Raw genomic sequence first — 26,973 nt, forward strand, 5'->3', positions numbered from 1 at the left:
CTCCTGGGAACATTTGATCACTTCCTGAATCTTCCTTAGTGTGAATGTGTAGACACTGGTTCCTGGCATCTTACATGAAAGGCACTAGATGCTTGAATTGTGAGGGCTTGGAGTTACCTGGTTTGTGAAGGAGGTGACAGCCATTAATGTCACTTGTGGTTCACATGTGAGTGCTTATATGGGGTTGTTAGACATGCCTTTTTTTTTTTTTTTAATGCAGAGTGCTGCTTGATGTTAATACCTCACTTGACTGCCTAGTGCAATTGCAAGTAGTGCACAGTGCTTTAACTAAGATGAGAATTGAATGTTTCTTCTTACTACTGTCGCCGTATACTTCCTGTTCCCTCACTGCCTCCCTCCTATTTTATTGTAAGATGGGAGTCTGGCGGGTGATGAAAGGCAGCAACCAAAGTGACTTGTTTTAGAAGAAAATTGGGTTCATTTCTGCTTTTGGAAATTTTAAGGAGGGGTTTTTATGGTAAGTGGGTTTTTTTCTACACAATAAGGTAAATATCATGCAAGAATATTTTTTCCTTTAGGCTCAATGGCTTTAATTTGCAATGATAGAATCTTCTTTTTTTTTTTGTTAGATATATATTTTTGTTATACTTTAAGTTCTAGGGTACATGTGCACAATGTGCAGGTTTGTTACGTAATGTATACATGTGCCATGTTGGTGTGCTGCACCCATTAACTCATCATTTAGCATTAGGTATATCTCCTAATGCTATCCCTCCACCCTCCCGCCACCCCACAACAGGCCCTGGTGTGTGATGTTCCCCTTCCTGTGTCCAAGTGTTCTCATTGTTCAATTCCCACTTATGAGTGAGAACATGCCATATTTGGTTTTTTGGTCCTTGCGGTAGTTTGCTGAGAGTAATGGTTTCCAGCTTCATCCATGTCCCTACAAAGGACATGAACTCATGCAATGATAGAATCTTCTAGTGCCAGGCATGGTGGCTAATGCCTGTAATCCTAGCACTTTGAGAGGCCAAGACTGGCGAATCACCTGAGGTCAGGAGTTTGAGACCAGCCTGGCCAACATGGTGAAACCTTGTCTGTACTTAAAATACAAAAATTAGCTGGTCCTGGTGGCACACACGTGTAATCCCAGCTACCTGGGAGGCTGAGGCAGGAGAATCGCTGGAACCCGGGAGGCAGAGGCCGCAGTGAGTTGAGATAGCACCACTGCACTCCAACCTGGGGGACACAGCGAGACTCTGTCTCAAAAAAAAAAAAAAAAAAAAAAACAAACTTCTAGAGTATAGTCCTCATTAATTGTCTTGATAGCTCCATCCTGATACTTAAAGCTATTCACAGAATTGGTTGAAAGCAAGATCATCCATATGTGATTGTCTTGCCTGTGTTTGGGTGGGGCGAGGAATAGGTAGTCTTTGCTTTCTAGGCTATGTCCACTTGAGTAGGGATGGGTCCTTGTTTATCTTTGTATCCCCAATGGTGGCAGAGTATCTGCTGTGGAATAACAATTTGCATGTTTTTGAGTGTGTAAACAAATTCTAAGAGTAGCTAAACCAACTATTAGGAAAAGGAATCTTTTTCTTGTTCTTTTTTTTTTTTTGAGGTAGTTGTGGTCTCATTCTGTCACCCAGGCTGGAATGCAATGGTGTCATCATAGGCTAACTACAACCTTGGATTCCTGGGCTCAAGCAGTCATCTCGCCTCAGCCTCCCGAGTATCTGGGACCACAGGCACATGCCACCATGCCTGGCACACATTTTCATATTTTGTAGAGGTTGGGTCTCAGTGTGTTGCCTGGGCTGGTTGCGAACTCCTGGTGGCCTCACTTGATCTTTGCACTTCAGCCTCCCAAAGTGCTGAGATTACAGACCTGAGCCACCGCACTCTGCTGAAAAGGAAACATTTCGAAAGGGGTCATCACATTTCAGAGGCAAATACTCCTATTTAGAATTGTTCTGGTCTTTTGCACACTATCATCTTGGAGGGGGTGTATGCACACGTGTGTGTGTGTCTGTCTGAAGTAAAAACCCATTGGATTTGTTTTTTTGAAGTGTTAGGAAAGAACCGAGTACACGTTTTTGGTAGTGATACATACCGTTTTGTCTCCGGCCCTGCGAGAGAGAGAAATGTACACACACGTTTCTACATTCTTTTCCCTGGGTACAGAAACTCCACATCTGACCACAGGGAAGCCAAAATGTACCGTGTAAATTTTACTCCTTGGTACATCTGATTAGTAATAAGGAAGTGTGTATTTCTAGCCTCACAGCAGGCTTGTGAGTCCTCAGACGTCATTATAATATTGCTGAATTGCTAGCAGCCCTCTCTAATTAGTCATGCCAAGAGAAGGCAAAATTCCATCTTCTTGCATGAAGATTCTCTGGTTCTTCCCTTGGTGCCAACTTAGGGTTAACTCCAGCTTTCTGGACTCTTTCAAATATAAAAACATTTAACCTCTGCATTTATGTCCATGATAATAAAATAATGTCTTATAAGGATGCCATTAAATATATCTGACGTTCTTGCTAAGATTTTGTTTTTTCCTTAGGTACAAGATGTACTTTTGCTTCTTTATCTTCCTGGAGTTTAGTTATCAAGACAATTTCTGTGACATTAAAATACCATGTATGACCACTTTATAGAATATTTCAAGTATGTACAATTGACCTCAATGTTAATTCATTTTGTTTACTATATAAAAAATATGGGAAGAAGGAAAACATTTAAACAGAAAACAAGAACCATGCTTGACACTGAGTTATTTTCCTGCTGTTTATATGTGGTTGCCAATTATATGTTGAAATACGTGAGGCCTTTTGAGATGTTGCTTCTCTTTTATGAAATACTGTTCTGTTGAGTATATAACAGTATAATAGGCCAGGTGCTTTATTGAATTAAGTAAATTGTTTTCTAATATGATTTAAAAAGTGCACTAAGCAAGCATTGGGTCGGGTGTAGTGAGATGTCCATCTGTGAAGTGCTTATTGATAATCTGGTGATGAAATCGCTTTTGTCAGTGCCTACTTACCTGGGGGTTGTGGGACTTGTGGGGCATGCTTTCCAGTCCAAGCCCGCTTAAGCTTCTGCTAACTCTTGGGGGAATGAATGGTCTGTAGGGGCTGCTTTGAGTAACTGCACATGATCCAGACCAGTCTTGGGGTACTTTATTATTCTGTCAACTTGGAACTGTGTAGGATGGGATTCTAGCAGTTTCTAAATATATGTTGTTTTCAGAGCCATTCTTTTTCTGGAACATAGTTACAAATTTGTTCAGCCTGTTACTCAGCCCCCAAGAAATATGTTTGCATTCATTGTGACAGCCTGTAGACTATTGGTACCGTGCAGGGCTGTAATCTGCTTGTTGTTCCGGCAAATACCATTGTGTAATGTGGACTGGCACTTGGCCTTTCTGGAGCTTGTAGTTTTTCCCCTTTGTAGGGAGTTGAACTGCCTTTGCCATAATTTCTCTCCTGATTATCATTTCTTATGCCTCCTGCAATTCAGCCTAATTGAACTGTGCTGGGATAAATAGAGCCCTTACAGATCATGTGAATGTGAGATCATCCCATTCCCTAAATGAGGAATCTATGGCTTAGATAGGACTGGGTGCTGTGAGTCTTCGTGATTAATGTTTTGAAATGATTTAGGAACCCAAATGCACGCTGATGTTTTCCATCAGCTGGGATCTGTATGTCTCATAAACGATGCCTTCCTGCTGTTTGGGTTTTGGGAATTGTTTGAGGCCAAGGAGAGGAGGGTATGGCTCCTTCAGCTTTACCCTTCTGAAGGTCATGAGGAATAATTCTGACAAACACCTTGAAGACAGTGACGGCTTGTGCCTTCTGTGTTGCTGTTACCACTGCCTCCACTACTTTTAGTGTAAACAAGCCCTTTACATATTATTCACATTTCTTGGTTCAAGCCTCAGAAGACCAGGATATAATTTTAAATTGCAATTAGTTAATTGAAATTAAGTTTCTAAAGAAAGTGTTGAAGACTCTTATCTTTTTCCCTTTCAATGAAGCAATTTAAGCACTGTAAGAAATTTACAGATGGCAGTTTGGATAATGACCCCATAGATTTTTTTCCAGAGAGGTTCTGTCTCCAGTGTTGTCCCTTTATTCAGGGACATTGAATCAGAGCTGTGAAGCAGTCTGTTTTGTGGCTTCTGTTGAAATCCTCTTAAGCCAAGTCACTAAAGGTATGCCACTGGAAAGGACTCTTGTCTCTTGTGAAATAAATCCAGTAGGAAGCCTGTTCTCAGGAATGCCTGGTTAGGTACACAGGCTCACTGTGCTCAGTAGTGCTCCTGCACTTTTGCTAAGCCACTGAGACCCACAGTTCAGCTGGTACCAGTGTGTTACCGGTGGAGGGTGTCCAGGTTCTTGGCGTTTTGAACAAAGAATTGGACAAAACACACAAAGCAATGAAAAAAAAAAAGCACAGATTTATTGAAACGAAAGTACACTCTACAGGCCGGGTGTGGTGGCTCCCGTTTGCAATCCCAGCACTTTGGGAGGCCAAGGCGGGTGGATCTCTTGAGGTCAGGGATTCAAGACCAGCTTGGCCAACATGGTGAAACCCTGTCTCTACTAAAAATACAAAATTAGTCAGGCATGGTGGCTCACGCCTATAATCCCAGCTACTCGGTAGGCTAAGGCTGAGGCATCACTTCAACTTAAGAGGCAGAGGTGGCAGTGAGCTGAGATTGCGCCACTGCACCTCAGCCTGGGCAGACTTGGGACTCTGTCATCCTCCAGCTACTCTCACCTTCAAAAACAACAACAACAACAACAACAAAAAAAAAAAAAAAAAAAAAAAAGAAAAGAAAAGTACGCTCCACAGACTGGGAGTGGGCTCGAAGCAAGTGTCTCAGTAGCCCTGGTTGCAGAATTTTCTGGGGTTCACATACCCTCTAGAGGTTTCCCATTGGTTACTTGGTGTATGCCCCATGTGAATGAAGAGGATGAAGTGAAGTTTCCTGCCATAGCTGGAAAGTTTGGAATGTTACAAAGTTATTTACTTGGGCTAGAAGGTTGGCAGTTTTTCCGTTTGATTTAGTTCTAGGAAGTCCTTAGGCTCCTTCCCTCCAGACCCTGTTCTCCTGCTGCAGAAGCACAGGTTTTTGAATAAAGTTAGATGTTTGGTTTGTATCTAAGCTGTTAAAAGCTACTTAAAAGTGTCTGAGCCTCTCTGTTTCCTTGTCTGATAAATGCAACCATTACACCTTATAGCATTGGCTATAACCCAGTATTTCTCACATGTAAGCATGCATCAGAATCATCTGGAGGACTGGTTAAAACACAGACTGGCTAGGTCCTGCCCTGAGGGTTTTTGATTCAGTTAAGTCTGAGGTGGTGCCTGAGAATTTGCATTTCTAGTATGCTCCCAAGTGATTCTTTTGTTGCTGGTTGAAGAATCACACTTTGATAAGCACCACTCCGAGGGCTCTATGTGATTTAAAGCACGTATTATATTATTACCCTTAAATAATAAGCACCCATTCTATATATAGTTGCTGGGTAAGTGAACAGTGATTATGTCTGTGGTTAAGAATTTTTAGGGCCAGGTAGCCCCATTTCCTTATAGGGACCTTTTCCTTTGTGTGTCCCCAAATGTTTCCTTCCTCAGCTTGTTCATCTGCCTTGTGCAGAGAAAGAAAAGTAATAATGTCTTTCCTTCCCTTGCGGTTTATTTGAAATTATTTATAGTCTAGTTGTTGGCTGCATGCCTCCTCCCCAACCCCCATGTCTGTGTGTGTGTGTGTGTGTGTGTGTGTGTGTGTGTGTGTGTATAATTTCAGTTTAGGCAGTCGCTTAGGTGGCGTGCATCCTACCTAAGGGCATGTCATCCAAGTGAAAGTCTTTTCCTGACGTAAGCAACTTATTAGAGCAAACAATGTGATTTAATCTTGGATTTCCTTTGTATTAGGCGGTCATATGCTGGCTTTAATTTTATATTCATAAGATGATTCCCAGCTTCCTGTGGGTTGCAATACATGGTGCTTCCCTTGGCCAGGTCGACGCACCCACTACTGCCCACCCACATCAATTGCATCATACAGGACTGGGGATGTTTTTCTCCATTCTTTTGGGGATATGGGGGGAAAATTTGACAGTGCTTTCTCCCTGATAGTTCGTTTCTCTTACAATTAGCATTAATGGATGATACTGTGGCTGACAATAATGCAATATCCATCATACCCCTGTTTTTTAAATTCTTTTAGGCCATAAGAGTTTTTCCAGTAGCCCTCACTCTCCAGGGTGTGTGTGTGTGTGTGTGTGTGTGTGTGTGTGTGTGTGTGTGTCAGGAGTAGAATAGGGTTGAGAAGATGTATGTGCCAGTGTACTGTACTTTCCCTGGTTTCACATGTTTCAACTTGGCATGAGACAGTTTATACCCAGTGGGGGAATCTGCCCGTAAAACACATGTACCTCCGTAAGTCTGTCTCCACCCTTCACTGTGTTCCTAACAGTTTTTTTTTTATTTCTATTTTTTAAACGAAGTTTTGTTGTAGATCAGAGAATGAGAGATGACATTAAATAATACTGTAGCTGTCCCTTGATGCACAGAATTCATGCTTCTGTGACGGACAATTCCATATACTCCTCAATCAGTGACTTATCTTTTAAAATGGAATTTGTTGTATTTTTAGCCTGTGGGGTTGTTTAGGGTGGTGGTATCTTTCAGAGAGTGTTGCACATAGATAGATTACGAGGAGCCAGTTCCCTAGAGGAGCTGATGGGGAGAGAGATTTTCAAAAAATTCTTAGAAGGGCAAATAGGGTCAGCTGTCATCTTTGTTTATTTTAACCACTGTGAAATGTGGAAGAGAATGCATTGGTTTTTCATTGTCATGACAACAGAGGCTCTTCACACCCCTGGGCACAACAGGAAATGAACCCATTCATTTATCCAAGTGTGAGTCTCAGAATCCCATTATGTGAATTCCATGGAGTGTTAATTCAAGTATTTTGATAGAATGTTATTGTGTATTCTCCAGCAGTATTTAATAGTTGCCTAATCCTACTCAAGTCACTAAATACCCTTCTTGATCTGCTGTTTCCTCATCTATCAGAAGGAGATAAGATTTTCATCTATAGGACAGTGTTTCTCAGCTTTCCGTATCTTGGGCCTTAACCTCTGCTGGAAGAGGACTTTGAAGTTTTGCAGTCTATATAACTCATGAAATTTTTACTTTCTACTTCTCAAGTAGGTTTGGGTTTCCTTCAATAGAAAAATGGTTTGTTACTGCCAAGTGAGAGCCTTAATTCTGGCTAGTTTATTTTTGATTTCTAGAAGCTCTGTTTGGTTCTTTTCAAATGTTAGGTTACACTCAAATGTTAGTTTCAATGTTTGTTCAGTGGTAGTTTCAGTGTTCACTGTTTCAGGTGTTAGTTTCTTGTTATGCAGATATTTTCAAACTTGGCTTTTATTTGTTTTAACATAGTCTGATGATTCAAATTACTGACTGACATTTTCCCAGTTGGACATCTGCTGGGTTTTCCTCATGGTGCTTTATTTCCCCTGAATGTGAAAAGTTGTTTGGGGGGGAATTCATTGAGGCCTGAGATGAAAAAACTCTTCTTACAGAGGGTTCATGTATGTTTTTGCTACATACCTTAGGGTATCATCAGTCCAACATTATTTAAACTAAATTCAGGGCTTGAGAGATGATTTTTATATTCCAAATCCTCGTGAGGGCCACTTAAGTTTTACAACTTCTCAGGAAAGATATCCAGCCTTTGTGAATCCTAGCTGAATGTAAGAAAGTTGTCTCCTGTTAGAGCCCCATTTTAGGGCTTGGAGGGTGGTAGGATGCCACCTTCCTCCCAGTGCCAGTGCTAGGGAAATCAAGTTCAGGTTTGTTTGTGTCAGAAGCACAAAAGTGGGGTCATTTCTCCTTGGGTAGGTCTGGGTTCTAGCTTTTGTTCTTAGAATTTCCATCAGTAATTTCTTGTTTGTTTATTACCTCATTGATGGCTTTAATGACTTGCTTGAATATCTTGGCCTGCTTTATTCCTGGAAATGACTCATGATGCCATGCTTTGCTACATTTTATTTTTTTAATTTTAAATAAATACATTTTACTAATTTGAAATCGAGTAGATTAATAGTATAAGCTGTTTGGCACATTGGAGTTTCAGTGCCTTGAGGATGAATTCCAAATTTTTTTTTTTTTAAACTTTGAACTTCAGGAGTACAGAGCAAACCAATCCCAAAGCTAGCAGAAAACACAGAAAAGCTTTGCTGCATTTTATGGTTTCTATTGAAATGGGGAAGGTTTTCTTGTCCCCCTCTCTGGGCGTGCGATGGAGGAGAGGCTCACTTCTTCAGTGCCCCGCTGCTCGTACCTCTAGGGGAGCATACAGACGGGCAGGTTGTGGGGCTGCAACCCCACGGCAGTCTCTAGGGGTGAATGTTTACAGCTGAAGTCCCAGTGGGCATGTGTTACAGGGTGCTCCTTTAGTTTGCTGTCTATAGGCGGCTTGTGTTAGCTCAATTAGACTCCCTTCCTTGAGGACAGAGGGATTTCTGTAACCCGTGATCCTACCCTTGGTGTATCAGAAGAATCGGATCACACGTGGGCTTGGAGAATGATCGCAAGGTTTTATTGCATAGAAGTACCTCTCAGCAGATGGGAGAGCCAGAAGGGAGATGGTTTTCCCCTGGAGGCGGGCGGCACGCTGGTCGATGGCGGCACGCTGGTCGATGGCTTACTGGCCTGCCAGTGCTCTTCTGCGGCCGTGCTCTCCACAACCAGCCGCTTGTGTCATCTTCCGCTGATGTGTTCCTCAGGACGTCCAGCAGCTTGTGTCTATGCCTTGCTAGGGTCTTGGGTTTTTATAGGTTTTCATAGGCCCAGGATGGGGGCGTGGCAGATCAGGGTGGTCTTGGAAAATGCAACATTTGGGCAAGAAGGCAGAAGTGCCTTCCTCACTTAGGTCTTGGGAGTAGAGCCCTAGCCAGGGGCCACGCCCTTCCTCTACCCAGCTTTTCCCTCCCCACCTTCCCTATCATTTAAAGGGACCATGCTCTTCTATTCCCAGCACTCCTGTATCACTTGTTGCCTACCACCTGCGATGCCCTGTTTGAGAAGCATGATTAGAAAAATCCCAGCGATCTTTTCTGTTTCTAGTGGTGTGGACTCCTGCTTGGAAGGCTTTTCTTGTGATTTTTTTTTTCCCCCCATAATGTTTATATTCTGTGTTTTCCTATTCAGTTATAATGAGTTCAGTTCAGGGGAGAATGAGATTCAAGTGGACTGTGCTTCCCTGAGAGAGCAATTGAGTGCTCTCCTGGTCACATAGGTCTTGCACTTCTGGAGCTCTAAATGGAACCCTCCCAGCATATCCAGGTCCTTCTTAGAGCCCGACAGCAGGCCACCCTGTCCTTCAGCCGTGTGATTTTACGGTTTTACTGTTCAGCTTCAGCATAGATTCTACCTGGAAGCACAGGGGTGTGTGGTCATCTTTTCTTCCTGGAAAGGTCCCTTTTGGTGAATGATTGAGTTCCCAAGCCGATTTCTGTCCCAGAGGGAGGTTGTTTCAGGGACTGGTTGGGAATGGCAGTCTCCACTGACTCCATGGTGTAGTCTAGGTCATACTTTATGTTGTGAGGCTGTGACTGGATTATGTCGCACTTCATGAAACCTAAGTCTTCCTGTTCAGACCTGAAAGGCAGAAACTGTGTCTCCTTCATTATCCATTCCCTAAGGTGTGTCCCCTTTTATGTCCAGCTGAATCATACCATGAACCCTTGGCCTCAGCTCCTTATGCACTGTCCTTTACGCTTACATTGTGGAACTCCTCCCTTAACCTAGTTAGTTACTAGGGTTGTCTATCTGCAGTGCTAGTTTGTGTAACATTCTCTGCTTTTAAAGTTGTATGACATAAAAAAATAGAAGAAACGTATTTTAAAAAGAGGAACTTTTTCTCTACCCTCTTTAAGTTCAGTTTTGGGGAGTCTGCTAATTAAATGGATGAAAGACAGATTAGCAACAGGGAAAAAAAAACAGATTTAGTTGAGTTCACAAAGAAATGTGACTCTAAGAGGAGGTTAGAATTTACCATCCTAGAATCGCTTGAACCCGGGAGGTGGAGGTTGCAGTGAGCTGAGATCATGCCACTGGACTCCAGCCTGGCAACAGAGTGAGACTCTGTCTCAAAAAAAAAAAAAAAAAAAGAATTTACCATCCTAATGGGATGTGGGGGGCAAAAGGGCGATTCTGGGAGGACAAATAAATTCTTAGAAGAGGGTGGAGAAAGGCCACTTAAGAAGAACAAGTGAATTTTTGGAAAGGTAAGTGGGGCCTTAGCAGAACAGATAGAAGATAGAATATTTTTGTCAGTGTCTGTTAGTATTGTTTTCCAAACCCACACAGGGTTAATGTCTTGGGGCCTGTTCTGGGTATGAAGTTACTATGGCTGCTTTTTGATGGTATTTTGGAAATGGGTTGTGGGGTGGTGGGATGGGGAGGAAACTTGAAGTATCCAGCTGGAAATGTTCTCATTTACAAATTGCTGGAGGAGAAGCCTCAGCAACCCTTCCCAGGACTGATATATGGCTGGGAGTGTGGAGTTTGGCAGTGGATTGACACAGTTAAAGATGGATGCCTCTTTGATCAAAGGGAGACCATTAGGGCATGTTTAGGCTGGCGGAATCGGAAAGTTGCATTATAAAGAGGGTAGTTATGCATCCCCCCTCCCAGTGCCTGTCACCCACATCTTATGAACATGATTCTGCATTTGCCCAGTTGGCTGGCATAACATTCTGCTGAAGCCAGCAGTGAGGGAGATGTACGTACGTAGCTTTTTTCATCTGTGAATTGCAGAGCGGAGAAGGATGTAGTTCATTTCCATGATTCCTCTGCACATCATTGTTTCTGACCAATTTGGACAAAATGTGAGTATTTTTCTGACAATTCCAACTTCTTTGTTATTGTGGTTCCTCCTGGCAGCCCCCGCTTTAAAGATCCTTTAGGCAAATGTTATCCTTTCTCTTCAATGGTGGCTTGCCTTCCTGTGGTGGGGGCAGCATAGCTTGAAAAGAGCTAGGAAGCAGTTTCCCTCCACAGTATCCTTCTATCTGCTCCATTGAAATCCCTTACTGTGGCCATGCTCGGTGGCTCACACCTGTAATCCCAGCACTTTGGGAGGCCGAAGCAGGCGGATTGCCTGAGGTCAGGAGTAAGAGACCACCAGCCTGGGTAACATGGTGAAACCCTGCCTCTAGTAAAAATAGAAAAATTAGCCAGGCATGGTGTTGGGTACCTGTAATTCTAGCTACTCAGGAGGCTGAGGCAAGAGAATCGCTTCAACCCGGAAGGGGGAGGTTTTAGTGAGCTGAGATCACGCCACTGCACTCCAGCCTGGGTGACAGAGCAAGACTCTGTCTCAAAAAAAAAAAAAAAAGGTGGGGGGGTGCTTTTTCTGGTTCAGGCAGTGGAACAGGGGAGAATGAGGCAAACCCAGCTACAGTGCCTTTCATAGGAAGCATCACAACCATTAATTACTCCTGGTGCAAGAGGACTCAGTGAAGCTAGGTTTCAGGTTGGGGTAAAAGATAAGATTTTGGACATTGCTCATTTAAGAAGTTTTTAGCTGAAAAATCTTATCATTGGCTGCTTTCATTGTTGGAGGTTTATAAGTCTGTTGCATGGATCTCTATCCTCCTCCTGTACTTGCACCCCTGCTGTTATGTTTTATTAGGATGTCGTGCAATTTATTCTCCCGTTTCTTTCACTCCTGGTTATACTTTTGATCACCCTTCCCTCTGTTTTGTAATGACATCTAGAGAAAATGAACAGATAGTGAGGCTTTGTGAGGAACCTACGATGGATATGTGGCTGCAGCCTTCTTTGGAGGGTTTAAGCTGCACTGAAGGAGGCTGACCTTGTGGCTTTATCATTTCCTGTCTACAGACAAGGAAAATGGGCTTAAGCAGGAGGGATTAATGAAGGACTTAATTGAACAGGAAGTCTTTGTCTTTTAGCCCTTCAGAATTACACACAGCTTGGGTGTTTTTATCTTGAGTCCTGTTTAAGAGATTGGACTTCTTTTCTCAGGATGTTTCCGGAAACTGAGTGGGGATCAGAAATTGTCATGGAGTTAAAATGCTAAAGAAGAGGGGTAACAAGCCAGCTTCATTGGATGAGGAGAAGGGCTTGTTTTGATTTCCTCATTCTTCCCAGTCTCACCCCTGGGAGTTTCTGCTACTGGCTTGGCTCAAAGCCTTAAAAACCCATAGAGTACTTTTATAATGTCACAGCAAACGCAAGCATGTTGTCTCTGGAAAGGAACTCTGAGGCACATGTGTTAAACCAGCAATGCTATACCTTTAGCAGAGTGTTGTTGGTTCCGTGCCTGAAACACAGATAACATACTTGACATCAAGACCCCTTGTGAATCAGCGAGAATGACTTTACCTTCTTGGAAACGTTTTGACTTGAGATGTAGTCAGAAGATATTCTTGTCCGACCCTTTGAGGGTTCATTTAAGCCGTACGCAATTAGATGAACATGTATGTCCTGCAGATACTCACTGCTCATCTGTTGTCCACTGCCGCTGTCTACATATGTGACCTCTTTCAATTTAGTGCACATTCATGACATCAGGTGGATTCACAGCTTGCAACAGCGGACTGGTCCTTGGCTGATAAAAACTGGGAGGACTTTCATGTTGTACTGAGGCGAGGTGTCTGAGGTCATGGAATGGTTATTAACATTGTAATCGAGGTAGAATATTGTGAGTTGGAAGGTTTACGCCAATGAACATGATAGCAAATTGGATTTTGGCATAGGTTTGGTCTAGGATATAGCCTGAGAATAGGGGGAATCAGTGAATGAAGCCTCCTATGATGGCGAATACAGCTCCTATTGATAGGACGTAATGGAAGTGGGCTACGACGTAGTATGTGTCGTGTAGTACGATGTCTAATGATGAGTTTGCTAGTACAATGCCGGTTAGGCCACCTACGGTGAAGAGAAAAATGAACCCTAGGGCTCAGAGTACTGCAGCAGATCATTTCATATTGCTTCCGTGAAGTGTAGCGAGTCAGCTGAATACTTTGACGCCGGTAGGAATAGCGATGATTATGGTAGCGGAGGTGAAATAGGCTCGTGTGTCTACGTCTATTCCTACTGTAAATATATGGTGTGCTCACACAATAAACCCTAGGAAACCAATTGATATTATAGCCCAAACCATGCCTATATATCCGAATGGTTCTTTTTTTCCGGAGTAATAAGTTACAATATGGGAAATTATTCCGAAGCCTGGTAGGATAAGAATATAAACTTCGGGGTGGCCAAAAAATCAGAATAAGTGTTGATATAGAATAGGGTCTCCTCCCCCGGCTGGGTCGAAGAAGGTAGTGTTGAGGTTACGATCTGTTAATAGTATGGTGATGCCAGCAGCTAGGACTGGGAGGGATAGGAGAAGTAAGACTGCTGTGATTAGGACAGATCAGACGAAGAGGGGTGTTTGGTATTGGGTTATGGCAGGAGGTTTTATATTAATGATCGTTGTGATGAAGTTAATGGCTCCTAGGATAGAGGAAATCCCTGCCAGATGCAAGGAGAAGATGATTAGGTCTACGGAAGCTCCAGGATGGGAGTAGTTTCCTGCTAAGGGAGGGTAGACTGTCCAACCTGTTCCGGCGCCGGCTTCTACTATGGCAGATGCAAGTAGAAGTAGGAGAGAAGGGGGTAGGAGTCAGAAGCTTATGTTGTTTATGCGGGGGAATGCCATGTCGGGGGCACCAATTATCAAGGGAACTAGCCAGTTGCCAAAGCCTCCGATTATGATAGGCATTACTATGAAGAAGATTATTACGAACGCATGGGCTGTGACGATGACATTGTAGATGTGGTCATTACCTAGAAGGTTGCCTGGTTGGCCTAGTTCAGCCCGAATAAGGAGACTTAGGGCTGTGCCCAGGACTCCAGCTCATGCGCCGAATAGTAGGTATAGTGTTCCAATATCTTTGTGGTTTGTAGAGAATAGTCAGCGGTCGGCGAACATCAGTAGGGTGGGGTAAAATGGCTGAGTGAAGCATTGGACTGTAAATCTAAAGACAGGGGTTAAGCCTCTTTTTACCAGCTCTGAGGTGATTTTCATATTGAATTGCAAATTCGAAGAAGCAGCTTCAAACCTGCCGGGGCTTCTCCCGCCTTTTTTTCTTGCGGCGGGAGAAGTAGATTGAAGCCAGTTGATTAGGGTGTTTAGCCCAGCCCCTCAGGTCCCTCCCTTTGGTTTGATTCAGTGATGCCATTTGGTTTCTGTTTTGTGGCCTGAAATATGGTACCATGTGCAGTGTTGAATGTTGGGAAAAATTTAAGGCTGCTTAAGGGATATTCTGGGCATTGTTAGAAAGGAAGTTGATTTGCTCACCTTGCCCTGTTGCCCACTTTCCATTGGCACAGTTTCTTTGGGTTGTATTTAAATTTTTATTCCACTAATGTGTCTTCTAGAACTGTTACTGCAGCCAGTGACATAGATGCTCAGACACTGTGTCTGTAATAGCTCCGGTTTTTAAGTGGGAGAACGTGCCGTTGCTTCAGCATCAGAGAGCTCAAACAGTCAGAAGGCGGAGGAGAATTAGTTTTCCTAAAGTTCATTAGCTATTAGCAGATTTTTAAATTATGATTGTGTTTCCTCATCTTAGGCATTTTTAACAAATGTTGTCAGAGACAATGTGTCAGTTATAGTGAATCCTTTTCTTACAGAGCAGACTTCACTCCGCATTTTTGTTGGTGATAGTTTAAGTAATGCCCCATACTTTGAAAATCACAAATGATTAAGGTCCAGGCAACTAAATAAATTTCTGTCAGAGCCCCAAAATGTGGGTTTTCTGATACTTATCAAAAAAGGCTAGATGTTGTGGGTTTTCTGATACTCAGAAAATGTGATAATCAGAAAATGTAGGTTTTCTGATACTCACCAAAAAAGGCTAGATGCTGTGTGTTTTATCTCTAGCCATGTTTCTTGGGATCTAAAATAGCTGGATTGTATATTCCTAGATGTTTTCCATACAAGAACTTTGGGGTGTAATGAGTTGGAGGGGTGAGATGGTATTACTAATAGCGTTTATAGACACTTTCTGTAAATAGTGGCTGGGTTCTTAACTGGCACCAGATTTCAGTGCAGGTCCTAAAAATTGGCTAATACCAGTGCTTGTCATAATTTAGCATTCCTTTTTTTTCCCTTAGGGGTGATCCCACAGCTGGAGTGTAAAGACTCGCTATTGCCATCTATTGGTGCATGCTGGCTACTTCATAAGATTTGCAGTGGGTGGGGAAATTGCCTGGGATCCCTTTTCTATTTGTTACCCTTTAAATGAAGAAAATTTCTGTTAGTGAACTTACTGCATGAGAGGGAGGACATGTAAGATGCCAGAGCCCACTCTGGTTCTTCTGGGACTTAGAGGACACTCTGAGTGCCGTCTTTGTGCTTTGGTCTGTCGTGTGCTGAATGGATGGTTAGGACCTCACCTACCGCACAACTCCATCTGGTATATTTCTGGTGGGAAGTTTCTGTAGCTATCTTAGAAGCATTCCACTGGATTTTCTTTACTTATTTATTTTTATTTTATTTTATTTTATTTTTGAGATGGAGTTTCGCTCTTGTTGCCCAGCCTGGAGTGCAATGGCACGGTCTCGGCTCACTGCAACCTCCACCTCCTGGGTTCAAGTGATTCTCCTGCCTCAGCCTCCTGAGTATCTGGGATTACAGGCACCTGCTACCATGCCCAGCTAATTTTTATATTTTTAGTAGAGACCATGTTAGTCAGGCTGGTCTCAAACTCCTGACCTCAGGTGATCCCCCGCGCCTGGCCTGGATTTTTATTTTTTAATAAGCTGTATAGCATTGTAGAATACAATTTCTTCTTATATTTCTCTTGCATTTTGAAAAAAAAAAAAAGGAAGTAAACAGGATTCTCGCCTCACAGGGTCATTCCCTTTGCCTTTCCAAACATGCCCATTGCCAGGAGAGTTCTGGCAATTTGCAGTTGGGTGTTGAGTAATCTAAAATTGAGAGACTGCTAGGGTTTTTGTTGAAACGATATTTTAAAAACTAAATAGGGAATCCCATCGAGAGATAGTAGAAAGGCAAATTAACATTTTAACTCGCTCTTCTAGGCTTTTAAAACTGAATGTACTTAGATAATTTGTTCACTCCTTGTAACTACAACAGCCTATTAGAAATTATTTTGGCCAGATCCTGGCTGGATTCTGTAGCTACTTGCATGTGTTACTCTGACTCTTACTATCTTTATGTAGTCCCTTCTGCCTTAAGATCTATCTGCTTTTTGCTTGAGACTGTCCTGAGACCAGCAGTCTTTTTTGAGAAGAGTATTTGTGGCTCTTCCCTCCTGGGCTTGGAGTTGTATCCCTCACAACAACAGGGTTATGCCGTGTGGGGATGGCGGCGCAGACAGCCTTCCATAGGTGGTAAACTATAACTGTGTCATTTGTGACTGACAGAACAAAAGGGCTTTGTTGCCACTTTAATTGTTGATTAATGATGATCCCTCTCAAATTTGACGTGGTTGCTTTCTAGAACACAAAAGAAGTCAATGTCAGATGTTTCCTTGATCATGACAGTCATGATTTTCAGGCAGTCTTGGTTCTCTGACATTTCAGGATGCCATAGAAGATTTCAAGAAACATAATTGAATAATTTTATTAATTGAATAAAAAACTGTACTGCATATTACTTTTCATACTGTTTGTGCAGGATGTCACCAGCTACTTGAGATTTATATGCACCAAGTCATGTTTTATTTGGGAAAAAGTTCATATCTTGTAGATATTTAGTGCTATTATCTTTGATTTTTAAATTTTTTTCCCCCTCTTTCCTACCCCCCTAATCCTTCCCTGGAATTAAAAAAAAAAAAAGATTCACCTTTCTCTCTGATGCCTGTTTTCCACTTTAGTATTCCAAGGGAGTGAAGTGTCTGCGAGCAAGAATGGTGTCTTCCTGATGTGGTGGTGATGTTTGGATTTGCAAGGCTTGCCTTGTCCTTGGGCTGGCTTCTTCATGGATAGAGCTGATGAATATATTTTTAAGTAGTTATGTCAGCGTTCCTAAGGGTGACTCACAGTTCTGAAGTAAGTTAACGTGTTGCCTAAATGAGTTACTCCTCATTGGAAGGGCTAAGTGGAAGGAAATGCAGATTACAGATTGTATTGCTACTATTTAATCTTTAAGGGAGTAGGGGAGTGGATTTTTGGAATTGTGATATCTTTCTAAAATATATATGAATGAATTTTTCACCTCCCCCTCCAGCTTCTAAAGTGCTAGGTGGTAGTACTAGCACTTTAAAAGTCAGTATATTTTGCTGTTTTACTGGCAGTTAGAAAGTTGGCGCTAGAAATCTTTAGCAATACTGACAGTTTGGAGATTTAGATTTTACTTCTCCAAAATAATCAGGACTTTTCATCTACTCTTAGGAAATGATAGATCCAAAAGAATTATTACAGAAATTACTACATTCAGGTACCACTTGTTTTTTTAAGAGGAGGTCAAAGATCACAGAAGCTTGGCGCTAGAGAGAGCCTTAGCTTCCCTTTTTAAAATAGTCCTTAAAAAAACCACCTAAGAAAAAAAGACCCAGCTTGCCCTAGGTGACAAGTTAGGTGAACTAAACTCAGGTTTTGTGACACCACTACTCTTTTGCTTGTACCACTCTGACCAAGCAAAACATCATAATGTTTCATCTTGAGGGGAATTCAACTAACAAAAGATTTCTTTACGCAAATTCCGGCTATGGCAAATGTTTACTCTAAATAGCTTCCTATGTAACTTAATTAAGACAAGTGCTGCAAATATTTAATATCCTGCGGTTTTTTGCATAAACAAAGTGTTCCATCAGTTTATGTGTAAAGCAAGAAATGAGGCTGTGGACCACTAGGGCTCCATCTCCAGAAGTACCATAAAGCAGGCATTCTGCGTAGGATAACTCTGCTTACAGAGCCAGCTGACCTCCCATTTTGTCATTGTGTGATGCCCTCCCATTCTGGTAAATCAAACCCTGACCGTTTAAAACTGTGGGAACTGGGTGGACCATGCGCTTAGAAGGATATGGTCTATGCTAGTGCCTCTCATTACAGAGTTTGCTATGAATTGGTCTCTGCTAGCCTCTGGGTTCACTTGAGGATGTGTTTATTTTCTCTTTACTGTTCAGGATGTTTACAACCATTCTGTGTGGTTTGCTCGCAACTGCACTTGCATTTGAATTTGGTGGGCAGCTTGCCCTGGGTAGAGGGTATCCCTTGCCCGACCCCCCGCAACCTCCAGTGCGCACACACACGGGCACACTCTTGTTTCTTTGAGTGGCTGCCAGGTTTGTAGTGTGTGTGTCTGGGGGGCGAATGGAGTGGGTAATTATTTTGGGGATGGAAACACAGGAAATTTTTTTTTTTTTTTTGAATAGGCCTTTCAGCAAGTTGGCAAAGCTTCAGGGCCAGCTCCCACACCGGCACAAAGAGCGCAGCCATGCCGGTCATTTTGCATTTGCCAGACACGAACTGATTTTTTTTTTTTTTTTTTTGAATGAACAGACCCTCCCTCCCACCCTTTCCTTGCCCTTTGTTTAGAATTGGGATGTAATCTAAATAATTGGATTTACCAGCTTACGTTTTTAATATTGGAAAATTGAGTTAATAAAATGATGTTTTGGCATGTACTTCCCTCAGCAAGGGAACAGCTGTGCATTCACTTTAAGCCGCCTGGTCCCCCTTGCTCCTGCTTGATCCAGCTGATTTGTGTGTCACGCCATGCCCTTCTTGGGTTTGCAGACTATCAGAAATCCTGGACAGAAATAGGATTTAATTAACCTGGAAATTGCTGTTGTGCCGCAGTCAGGGCTACCCTAGAGATTGAGTGCAGAGATAGCAATAAGCTGGTTAACTCTACACTGTTGATGACCCCAGAGGAAACCTGGAGAAACAGTGCCACCCTTGTGTGAAGCTTCTAATGGCAGGATGCCCAGGAAGCTTCTAAATCAATCATTTGGGGAGGAAGGGGCACAGGGAGGGTATTACAAAAGAAAAAAGTATTTGGCATCGGACTGTTAGTTCATCCCTGGGGTTTCTTTACAAGCATGGTCTCGTGATTTATTGGTTAACTTTCCAAATAATGTTAGTGTGTATCTTGCTGTGCTCCTTCGTTCTCATAAAGGTGCTATATATTTTATTTTAACAACAAACAATGAAGATTGATTTTGGTAAATTTTTAAGCGGTGATACCTAACAGCAAGTGAGAGGTGGCTGTGGGAGGCTTAGCAGAAAAAGAAAGTCACCTTCCATGTAGCTTAGGGAGTGGATGGGTGGGGAAAGGACAATAGGGATCTTTCCCCCTTCGAGCTCATGCAGCTTGATCAGGAAGTACAAATACTCTCTGATGTATGTGGTGGTCTTGTTGCATGAGGTGTGTCAGGAGCCGCCTCTTGGGCCCAGCGACTGTGGCCTGGGAACAGTTGTGCTGTGTGAGGCCATGTGGAATACAATGAAATGCCAAGGGTTAGAAAAGCGCCTTGTGCCACAGGGTGACTGTCAGCCGGAGGCAGACCTGATTTGGCTTCTGCGAGATGATGGTGAGAATGGGCAAGTGGCATGGTAAATTCTTAAGGGAGGGCCATGTAGGCTGGTGCCTAGTTGGTATTTTTTTGTTTTCCTTTTCAAATATCAGCCTCTATATTCAAGACACAGTTTTATTGTTAACGAAACTGAATTCCTGTCTACCTTCAGGTAGACTTCTGCTGGGATGGCTACTAACTTTACCTGGAGCACAACCATACCAAGGCTCCTCCTCTCCTGTTGCTATTGGATCTGTTTCACAAACATGCACGAATCTCCCTTTTCCTCTGAGTTGCCATTCAGTCTGCCCCTCTGCTCAGATACCATGTGTGTACTGTATTCTGTGATTCCTAAATCATGAGTGATGGGTTGTATAATTCTCAGCAACTATAGCAGTATAGTGTTCCTCCCCTCCTCCTTTCCAGCATCTACGGAGGCCTTGTCCTCTACACTTGGTAAGGCCTGTATATATAAGTGGACCAGAAAGAGGAGACTGCAGTAGAGAGTCTTGTGTATACCAACAGAAGGGCAGAGCAATGGCTTTGGGGTTAGGTGGCTGGTTATGCATGAGGTACTGCTTTAGAATGGTCACCTCTCTCTGTGGAGGTGACTTCTGTGCAGAGGCTTCTGTGCGGGAAGTGGCCTCTATTACAGAGTAACAGGCCTGGATTGTTTGCTTCTCTTATCTGGCCTAGAGGATGAGAAGCCACCAGGCATGGCAAGAGAAAGAGTATTCCAGATGGAAGGAGCTGTTTGGAGTAAGCAAGATCCCCTTGGACCATTCCTGCAATCCCTAACTTTATCTTAGGCCGTTTGTTGCCACATAGAATACACTCTATGGGATCCCATACACTCCCATACACTCCCATATACTCTATGGGATCAAATCCGTAAATGGTCATTCATTTTAACACCTTTTCTCTTATTTTGAGACAGCTTAAATGGTGTTCACTCAGCGGGGCTGATTTTGGTTATGAATGAAGGACCATGGAGCTCCTTGGCCTGGCAGCTTTTAGTGAGGGAGTGCACACCAGAAGGCTGTGCTCACAAGGCTTTGCCTAACCTGCCACGTGGAGGTGACGTGGCATGACAGAGACAGCTCTCACATGGGGACCCATAGGTTTGTCTGCTGCTATTTGTTTTGCCATCCAAGCTATGTGACCCAGGGTGGGTCTCACCCTTCTCCTAGTTACTCATGTGTACAGTGAAGGGGATCTTATTAAGATCCTTGAACATAACAAAGTGAGCAGCCTTTCTTATTTCCCCAAACAAACAGCAGCTCGTATCCGTCTTCTTCTGAACTTATTTGAACTTTGTAGTCTTTTAATTCACATACATGCCCCCAGTGATGATCTGATCTGAAACGTCTATTCCCTCACCCCCACTGCGCCAACCCTATGTTGTACCATATTGTAAATAAAATGTTATCCTCTGAATATATCAACATACTTCTTCCTCTGCTGGTTTACATTTACTTGATTTGATCTTTTCACCTTGGCTTGCTGGAGGGCTTGATTTAATTGGTTTCATTGACATAAAGGGTACATGTGGAGTTCCTGGAATGAAGGTGTCTTCTGTAAGGGATCTCCTTGAAGAATTAATAAAAAATAAACATGAAAGTAAATTACACCATGAATGCTACTTCCGTGGTGCGTGTGAAGGACACACACCTTCTCTGGGGCTGTGTTACCCAGGGCAGGAAGGCCCATCCTGACTACATGCAAGGCCCAAGGCTTGGGAGGGCACGTATTTTATTTTTCTCTCAAACATTTATGTTTTTACCTCTTCAACCCCAGGAACCCCGTGCTCTCTCCACCCCAACCCCACAGTGATTCTGAACCTCTTTTATCCCAGTTCTTTTCATTTTTGCTGTAATAATGGAATGGCAGGTAGTGTTCTGTTGAAAATGCCAGTCAGCTGATGGCAGGGAGTGAGGAAATAAATGGTGTGGTGGGTGGGTATGCCGCCTCCCCTGGAGGGCTGAAGCCCCACAGGCTGGGTGCAGCCTCACCTTTCTCCTCATGCTTGCCAGGTGACCTCCTCCTTTACCCCAGGCTTCTGCTGCTCCTGCCATTAGCATCTCTAGGTGCAAATATTGTGAGTTTTCAGCACAACCAAATCACTTTCTTCCATTTTCCTATATCCAGCATTCTAGAAGGAGACCCCTGTCCCTGAAGCCTGTCTGTACTGTTTGGAGGGCTTACTCAGGATTTGGCTGTGCCATTCAAGCTCTTTGGTTGTATGGGGCTCTTCTTAATCCCCACGGGACTCTGCAGGTTGAAAAGCCACACTGCAGACCTACCCTTTTTAGACAATACAGGTTCTTCTGGCCTCTTTATAAAAGATATTGGTTTGTCTTGTTCTTTAGTTCCTGGTTTCATCTGGGTCTCACAAATGTTTAATCACTTGGGAGCTTGGCTTCTTCCTCTAAGGGGTAATTTATTTTACTGCCACTTTTTAATGTGTTATTGCCTTATTTTTCATAGCCTCACTGGGAAAGTCATCAGGCACCAAGCACCTTTTATTTGAGCATTGGTAGGAGCAGTTTATCTTTGAGGTCCTGAAATTGTAAAATATCTCACTCACAGTGTCTCGCTCCGTTGTCTGTGCTTCTTCTGTGTTTACTTGTTTGTTTCTCATTGTCGCTGCACAATCTTCTCATCGTGTGTAGGGTTTGTTTCCCCTGACTTCTAAAAAAGCTGTAAACCCTTAACATCCTGTTAACATGCAGGCAATATTTCTATAAAATTCCTGCAATACTCAGGGTGCAATTTGCGTCCATTCAAATGAAGATGTATATATTATGTAATTGCCAATTAAAAATACTTTTCAGTAGAATTAAAAACCAGCAATTTTTCTAAATATGGCACAACATTTCCTTTGTTTTAAAACAGTCTGGGAGGTTGGTGGGAAGGAAAGCCTCATTGGAAAAGCAGGGCAGTTGTGTTGGGTCAGTCTACCTGGCAGCTGGTTGGAATGTGGACCAAGGGTTCTGTAGCCTTCCTTCCTCTGACACTGTGTGCTCGAGACCTGGCCATCACCAGGTGCCTGTGAATTGATACAGAAATTGAGAGCCAGCCTTGAGAAACCTCTGCAGTTTGATGGAATGATTTTGTGTCTGTTGAGTCCCAATAAATTAGGCTTGTGTTTTGTCTTTTTAAATTGCTTTTTGCCCCCTTGTTCTATTTTTTTATGTAATTAAAAAAAAAAAAGACATTTGTAACAGATGGAAAATTTAAAGGGGGAAAAACAACCAAGCAGAAAACTGCTCCTCATCTGTGATAGATGAAGCTCTGTGATTGTCGGAATATCCCCGTCACCCTAACTGCCCCCCACTTCATTGTCCCATGTGAAGATCCTGCCTCTGGGCTTCTGGTCTGTCATGTCTTATATAGAGGCAGGCAGTTGGTTGCAAAAAAGCTCTCTTTGTTCCCCATGACATAGAGATAGTGGCATTGCCTGACCCCACCCTCCCCCTTATTTTTTAAAAAATAACACTAGGGAATTTCTGTTAAACTTGATTCACTTCCTGCTGTTACCTTGTTAGTGTGACTGTTTCATATCAGTTATTCCTGGGTTCTAAAGTGCTTTTTGGGACAGGCATCATGGCTCATGCATGTAATCCCAACACTTTGGGAGGCCAAGGCAGGATATAGGCTTGAGGCCAGGAGTTCAAGACCAGCCTGGGCAACATGGGAAGACCCTGTCTTTATTAAAAAAAAAGCCCAGCAACAGCAACAAGCCAAAAACAGCTAGGTGCGGTGGCACATACCTGTAGTCCCAGCATTTAGCAAGGCTGAGGTGGGAAGATCTCCTGAGCCCAGGAATTTGAGGCTGTAGTGAGCTGTGATAGTGTCACTGCACTCCAGCCTGGGTGCAGTGAGACCCAGTTTCAGTAAAAAGGTTAAAAATAAAAAAAAAGTGCTCTGTAATGACCTACATTGTTTGTAGATTTTTTTTAAGGACTATAGATTACCCACTAAGTAGTTGGAGTCACACTTTGTCCGTTTTGGTGGATTGTCAGTTTGTATCAGGAATATTATTAGACAGTAGTATTTTCGATGGTCATAGGGGAGACAAGAGTAGACACTGCTTAGGACATACAAGGGAATTTAAGGTTAAAATGAGATTGGAAATTCCTCATAACATTGTAGTACTTTATATTTGGGGAGTGTGGAGGATTTATGAGGTTAAATTTAAAGGTATTAGTTTTGACGAAATAGGCAATCATTGTGTTTGTGTATTTTCCTGTAGGAATTTGTTAAATACTATAATTTTTTTTTAAATGTTACGGCATTTTGAGCATCAACAGTTTAAGATACATGCTTACTATTTTATATAATCCACTCCCAACAATGTCTTTAAGGGAATACATCTGCTCTCTTTTTTAGTTTTTTTATTCGTTATTATTTTTGAGACGGAGTTTCGCTCTTGTTGCCCAGGCTGGAGTGCGATGGCGTGATCTCGGCTCACTGCAATCTTCACCTCCCGGGTTCCAGCGATTCTCCTGCCTCAGCCTCCTGAGTAGCTGGGATTACAGGCACGTGTCACCACACCAGGCTAATTTTTGTATTTTTAGTAGAGACGGGGTTTCACCACGTTGGCCAGGCTGGTCTGGAACTCCTGACCTCAGATGATCCACCCACGTCGGCCTCCCAAAGTGCTGGGATTACAGGGATGAACCACTGCGCCCGGCACTTATTTAGTTTTATTAGTTAATTGTCGTGAGTGGCGTTGCATTATCCAACCTACGTAGTGTTTGGGATTCTGATGAGGTCTATTTCAATCCCTGTACTGTGTGGCTGTTTCTTGGTTCTTTTTGTGGTTTTTTCCTGCCCTCAAATAATGTTTTTCAAATACCTCTATGAGCCAGGTCTAGATGAACAGTTAAAGTAGGGCCCAGGTTCTCATCCGTGCAAGTGCTCACTATTGCGTGAGTGGAGACCTTTACGATTAGAGGAAGAGTGACTATTAGGCAATTGACGATACATATCAAGTTGATTGTATGTAAAGCAAAAATATGTTCGTGTATTTATTGATGGAGAGAAAGGGAAATTTCTTATTGGCTACTGTGTTAAAAAAGAACAAACTGGGCTGGGTGTGGTGGCTCACGCCTGTAATCCCAACACTTTGGAAGGTCAAGACTGGGGAGGCTAAGGCGGGTGGATCACCTGAGGTCAGGAGTTCAAGACTAGCCTGGCCAACGTAGTGAAACCTCACCTCTACAAAAAATACCCAAATTAGCTGGGCGTGGTGGTGCACGCCTGTAATCCCAGCTACTCAGGAGGCTGAGGTAGGAGAATCGCTTGAACCTGGGAGGTGGAGGTTGCAGTGAGCTGAGGTGGCAACACAGCAAGACTCCATCTCAAACAAACAAACAAAGAAACAAACAAAACACTGTTCCAAGATCCATTAGGATTCGTTTTGATAGAAAGGAATTTCTACCTAAGATTTTCAGGTGAAAGGAATTGAAATGCACTCTGTAGTTAACAAATGGATAAGTTAGGGAGTTAGCATAGGATTGTAATGGGAAAGAAGCCTGAAGAGTAGATTAGGGCTATTTTCTGTTTTAATGTCTACCAAATAGTTGCAATTTGACCTTGTTGGCAGAGGGTAACCCAGAATTTGGGATTGGAGGGGGCGTAGATAGACTAGAGACATACCTTTTTTTCTGTAGTACAAACTTGAATTGTTGTAGTGAACTTTTCGTGGCTGAATTTAGAAGTGGCGACAGGGACACTGATGGCTAAATAGGCAAAGGTGACCTGGATGTAATGACACAGAAGAGATGTGGGTATGGATTCGTGACCCCATTAGATGGACGTGTAGGATGTATATAAATACAGCAGGATAATGTAGTGTTTTCTTCTTTACTGTCAGTTGAAATAAATGAATACCATTAAGCTGATGATGTCAAATACCGTGTGTAGTTTTAAAATACTCAGGCAAACATAGTGTGTACATAGGCGTGTATTTCTACACACATGTATACACATGTCCATGACACACATTTTATATCCATGTATAAAACATAGTCCTTTAACCAAATTTATTGCGCTTGAAAGTAGGCCTGTGGTTTATGAGAGTGTGAGAGATATAGAACCTTAATTAGAAAGAGTTTGCTTGAAATAGGTTCTTTTTTCCCCTTATGTGTCATGGTTTTATTGCCGCACGTAGGCCTATATCCTCCAGTCTCTGCTTAATTTATTTTTAATTTTCTTTTGCTCTTACAGGCCCAGGCTGCAAGCACAAAGGAAGTTTGCTCAATCTCAGCCGAATAGTCCCAGCACAACTCCAGTAAAGATAGTGGAGCCATTGCTACCCCCTCCAGCTACTCAGATATCAGACCTCTCTAAAAGGAAGCCTAAGACAGAAGATTTTCTTACCTTTCTCTGCCTTCGAGGTAAGACTTTGCAATGATCGGCGGAGGTCTACGTGGAATCTACATGTAAGCCTGAGGTCTACGTGGAGTAACCTTAGCTTTACTCTCTGCCACGTTCATTTTTCTGTCCCCAACCTGGGTTGAGGGGGAATTGAAAGTGAGAAATCCCACTGAGAGAGTGCGTGCTGGGTGTGGCTTTTGAACCATCTGTTAAGTTTTATTTCCTTTTTAATATGACTCTTACACCCTACTTCCTGACTTCTCAATGCACAATTATGCAGTTTCTAACTTTGACTTCTAATTTGATTTCTCTCCACCACACCACCACCTTGACACACACGCATTGCTGACTTTTTTTGTAAGGCAGTTTTTTTTTGATGCAGGACTTTGGGGCTGTGAAGGCCCCTTTCTTTGTGCTTCCTAAGGCCTGTCAATAAGCCATGGTGATGAGGGACTTACGGTTCTCTCAGCCCTATATTATGTTAAGGAAAACAGTACTGGTACTTTCAGAGTCTAATTGACAGTGCAAATACTGGTCCATGTTTCAACTCGGACCAGTTAACAGAGGCCAGGTGGATTTGGGATCTGCTGAATAGAGTTATTTGTGAAAGTGTTTGTTGCAGTTTCCTTATTACTAAGTTTTCTAATAGCTGTGAGGAAAGAACACAGAAGATTGTCTAAGAGAATAAGGAGTCATTTCTGGAGGAATGTTAGAAAATTTAGGAAGTCCTGAATGCAGAGAGTTCCTTGGGTGAGGTTATTTGAGAGAAAATGAACAGAAGGAGAGGGCCTTTGCTATTGGACATCTGTGGGAAAACCTTGAGGTTCATAGTCACTTTTATTTGATAAATATTTTGATAATTTATTATTACAGACAGATTTTAAGTTAACCTTAAAAAGTTTCCACCCATCATCCCTCACTCAATACATTAGTGTGTCTTTCCTTCAAATAAGTACATTTTCCTATAACTGTCAAAGTTAAGAAGTTCACAGTGATACGTGGGCCCCATGCAGTCCTCAAACCTCTGTTT

General features: G+C 42.7%; 1 protein-coding gene across 4 annotated transcripts in view; it reads left to right on the plus strand.

Moving 5' to 3' along the window:
* Nucleotides 1-26,973, plus strand: part of JARID2 (jumonji and AT-rich interaction domain containing 2) — a 277,296-nt gene that overhangs the window by 180,928 nt on the left and 69,395 nt on the right. For all 4 annotated transcript variants that reach the window (XM_014345230.5, XM_055113199.2, XM_034961485.3 and 1 more), the window contains one exon: nucleotides 25,794-25,963. In XM_014345230.5, the coding sequence (XP_014200716.2) occupies nucleotides 25,794-25,963 (170 nt within the window). The remainder of the gene's footprint in view (nucleotides 1-25,793; nucleotides 25,964-26,973) is intronic.

The sequence above is a fragment of the Pan paniscus genome, chromosome 5 (genome assembly GCF_029289425.2).
Source record: "Pan paniscus chromosome 5, NHGRI_mPanPan1-v2.0_pri, whole genome shotgun sequence".
Lineage (NCBI taxonomy): Eukaryota > Metazoa > Chordata > Mammalia > Primates > Hominidae > Pan > Pan paniscus.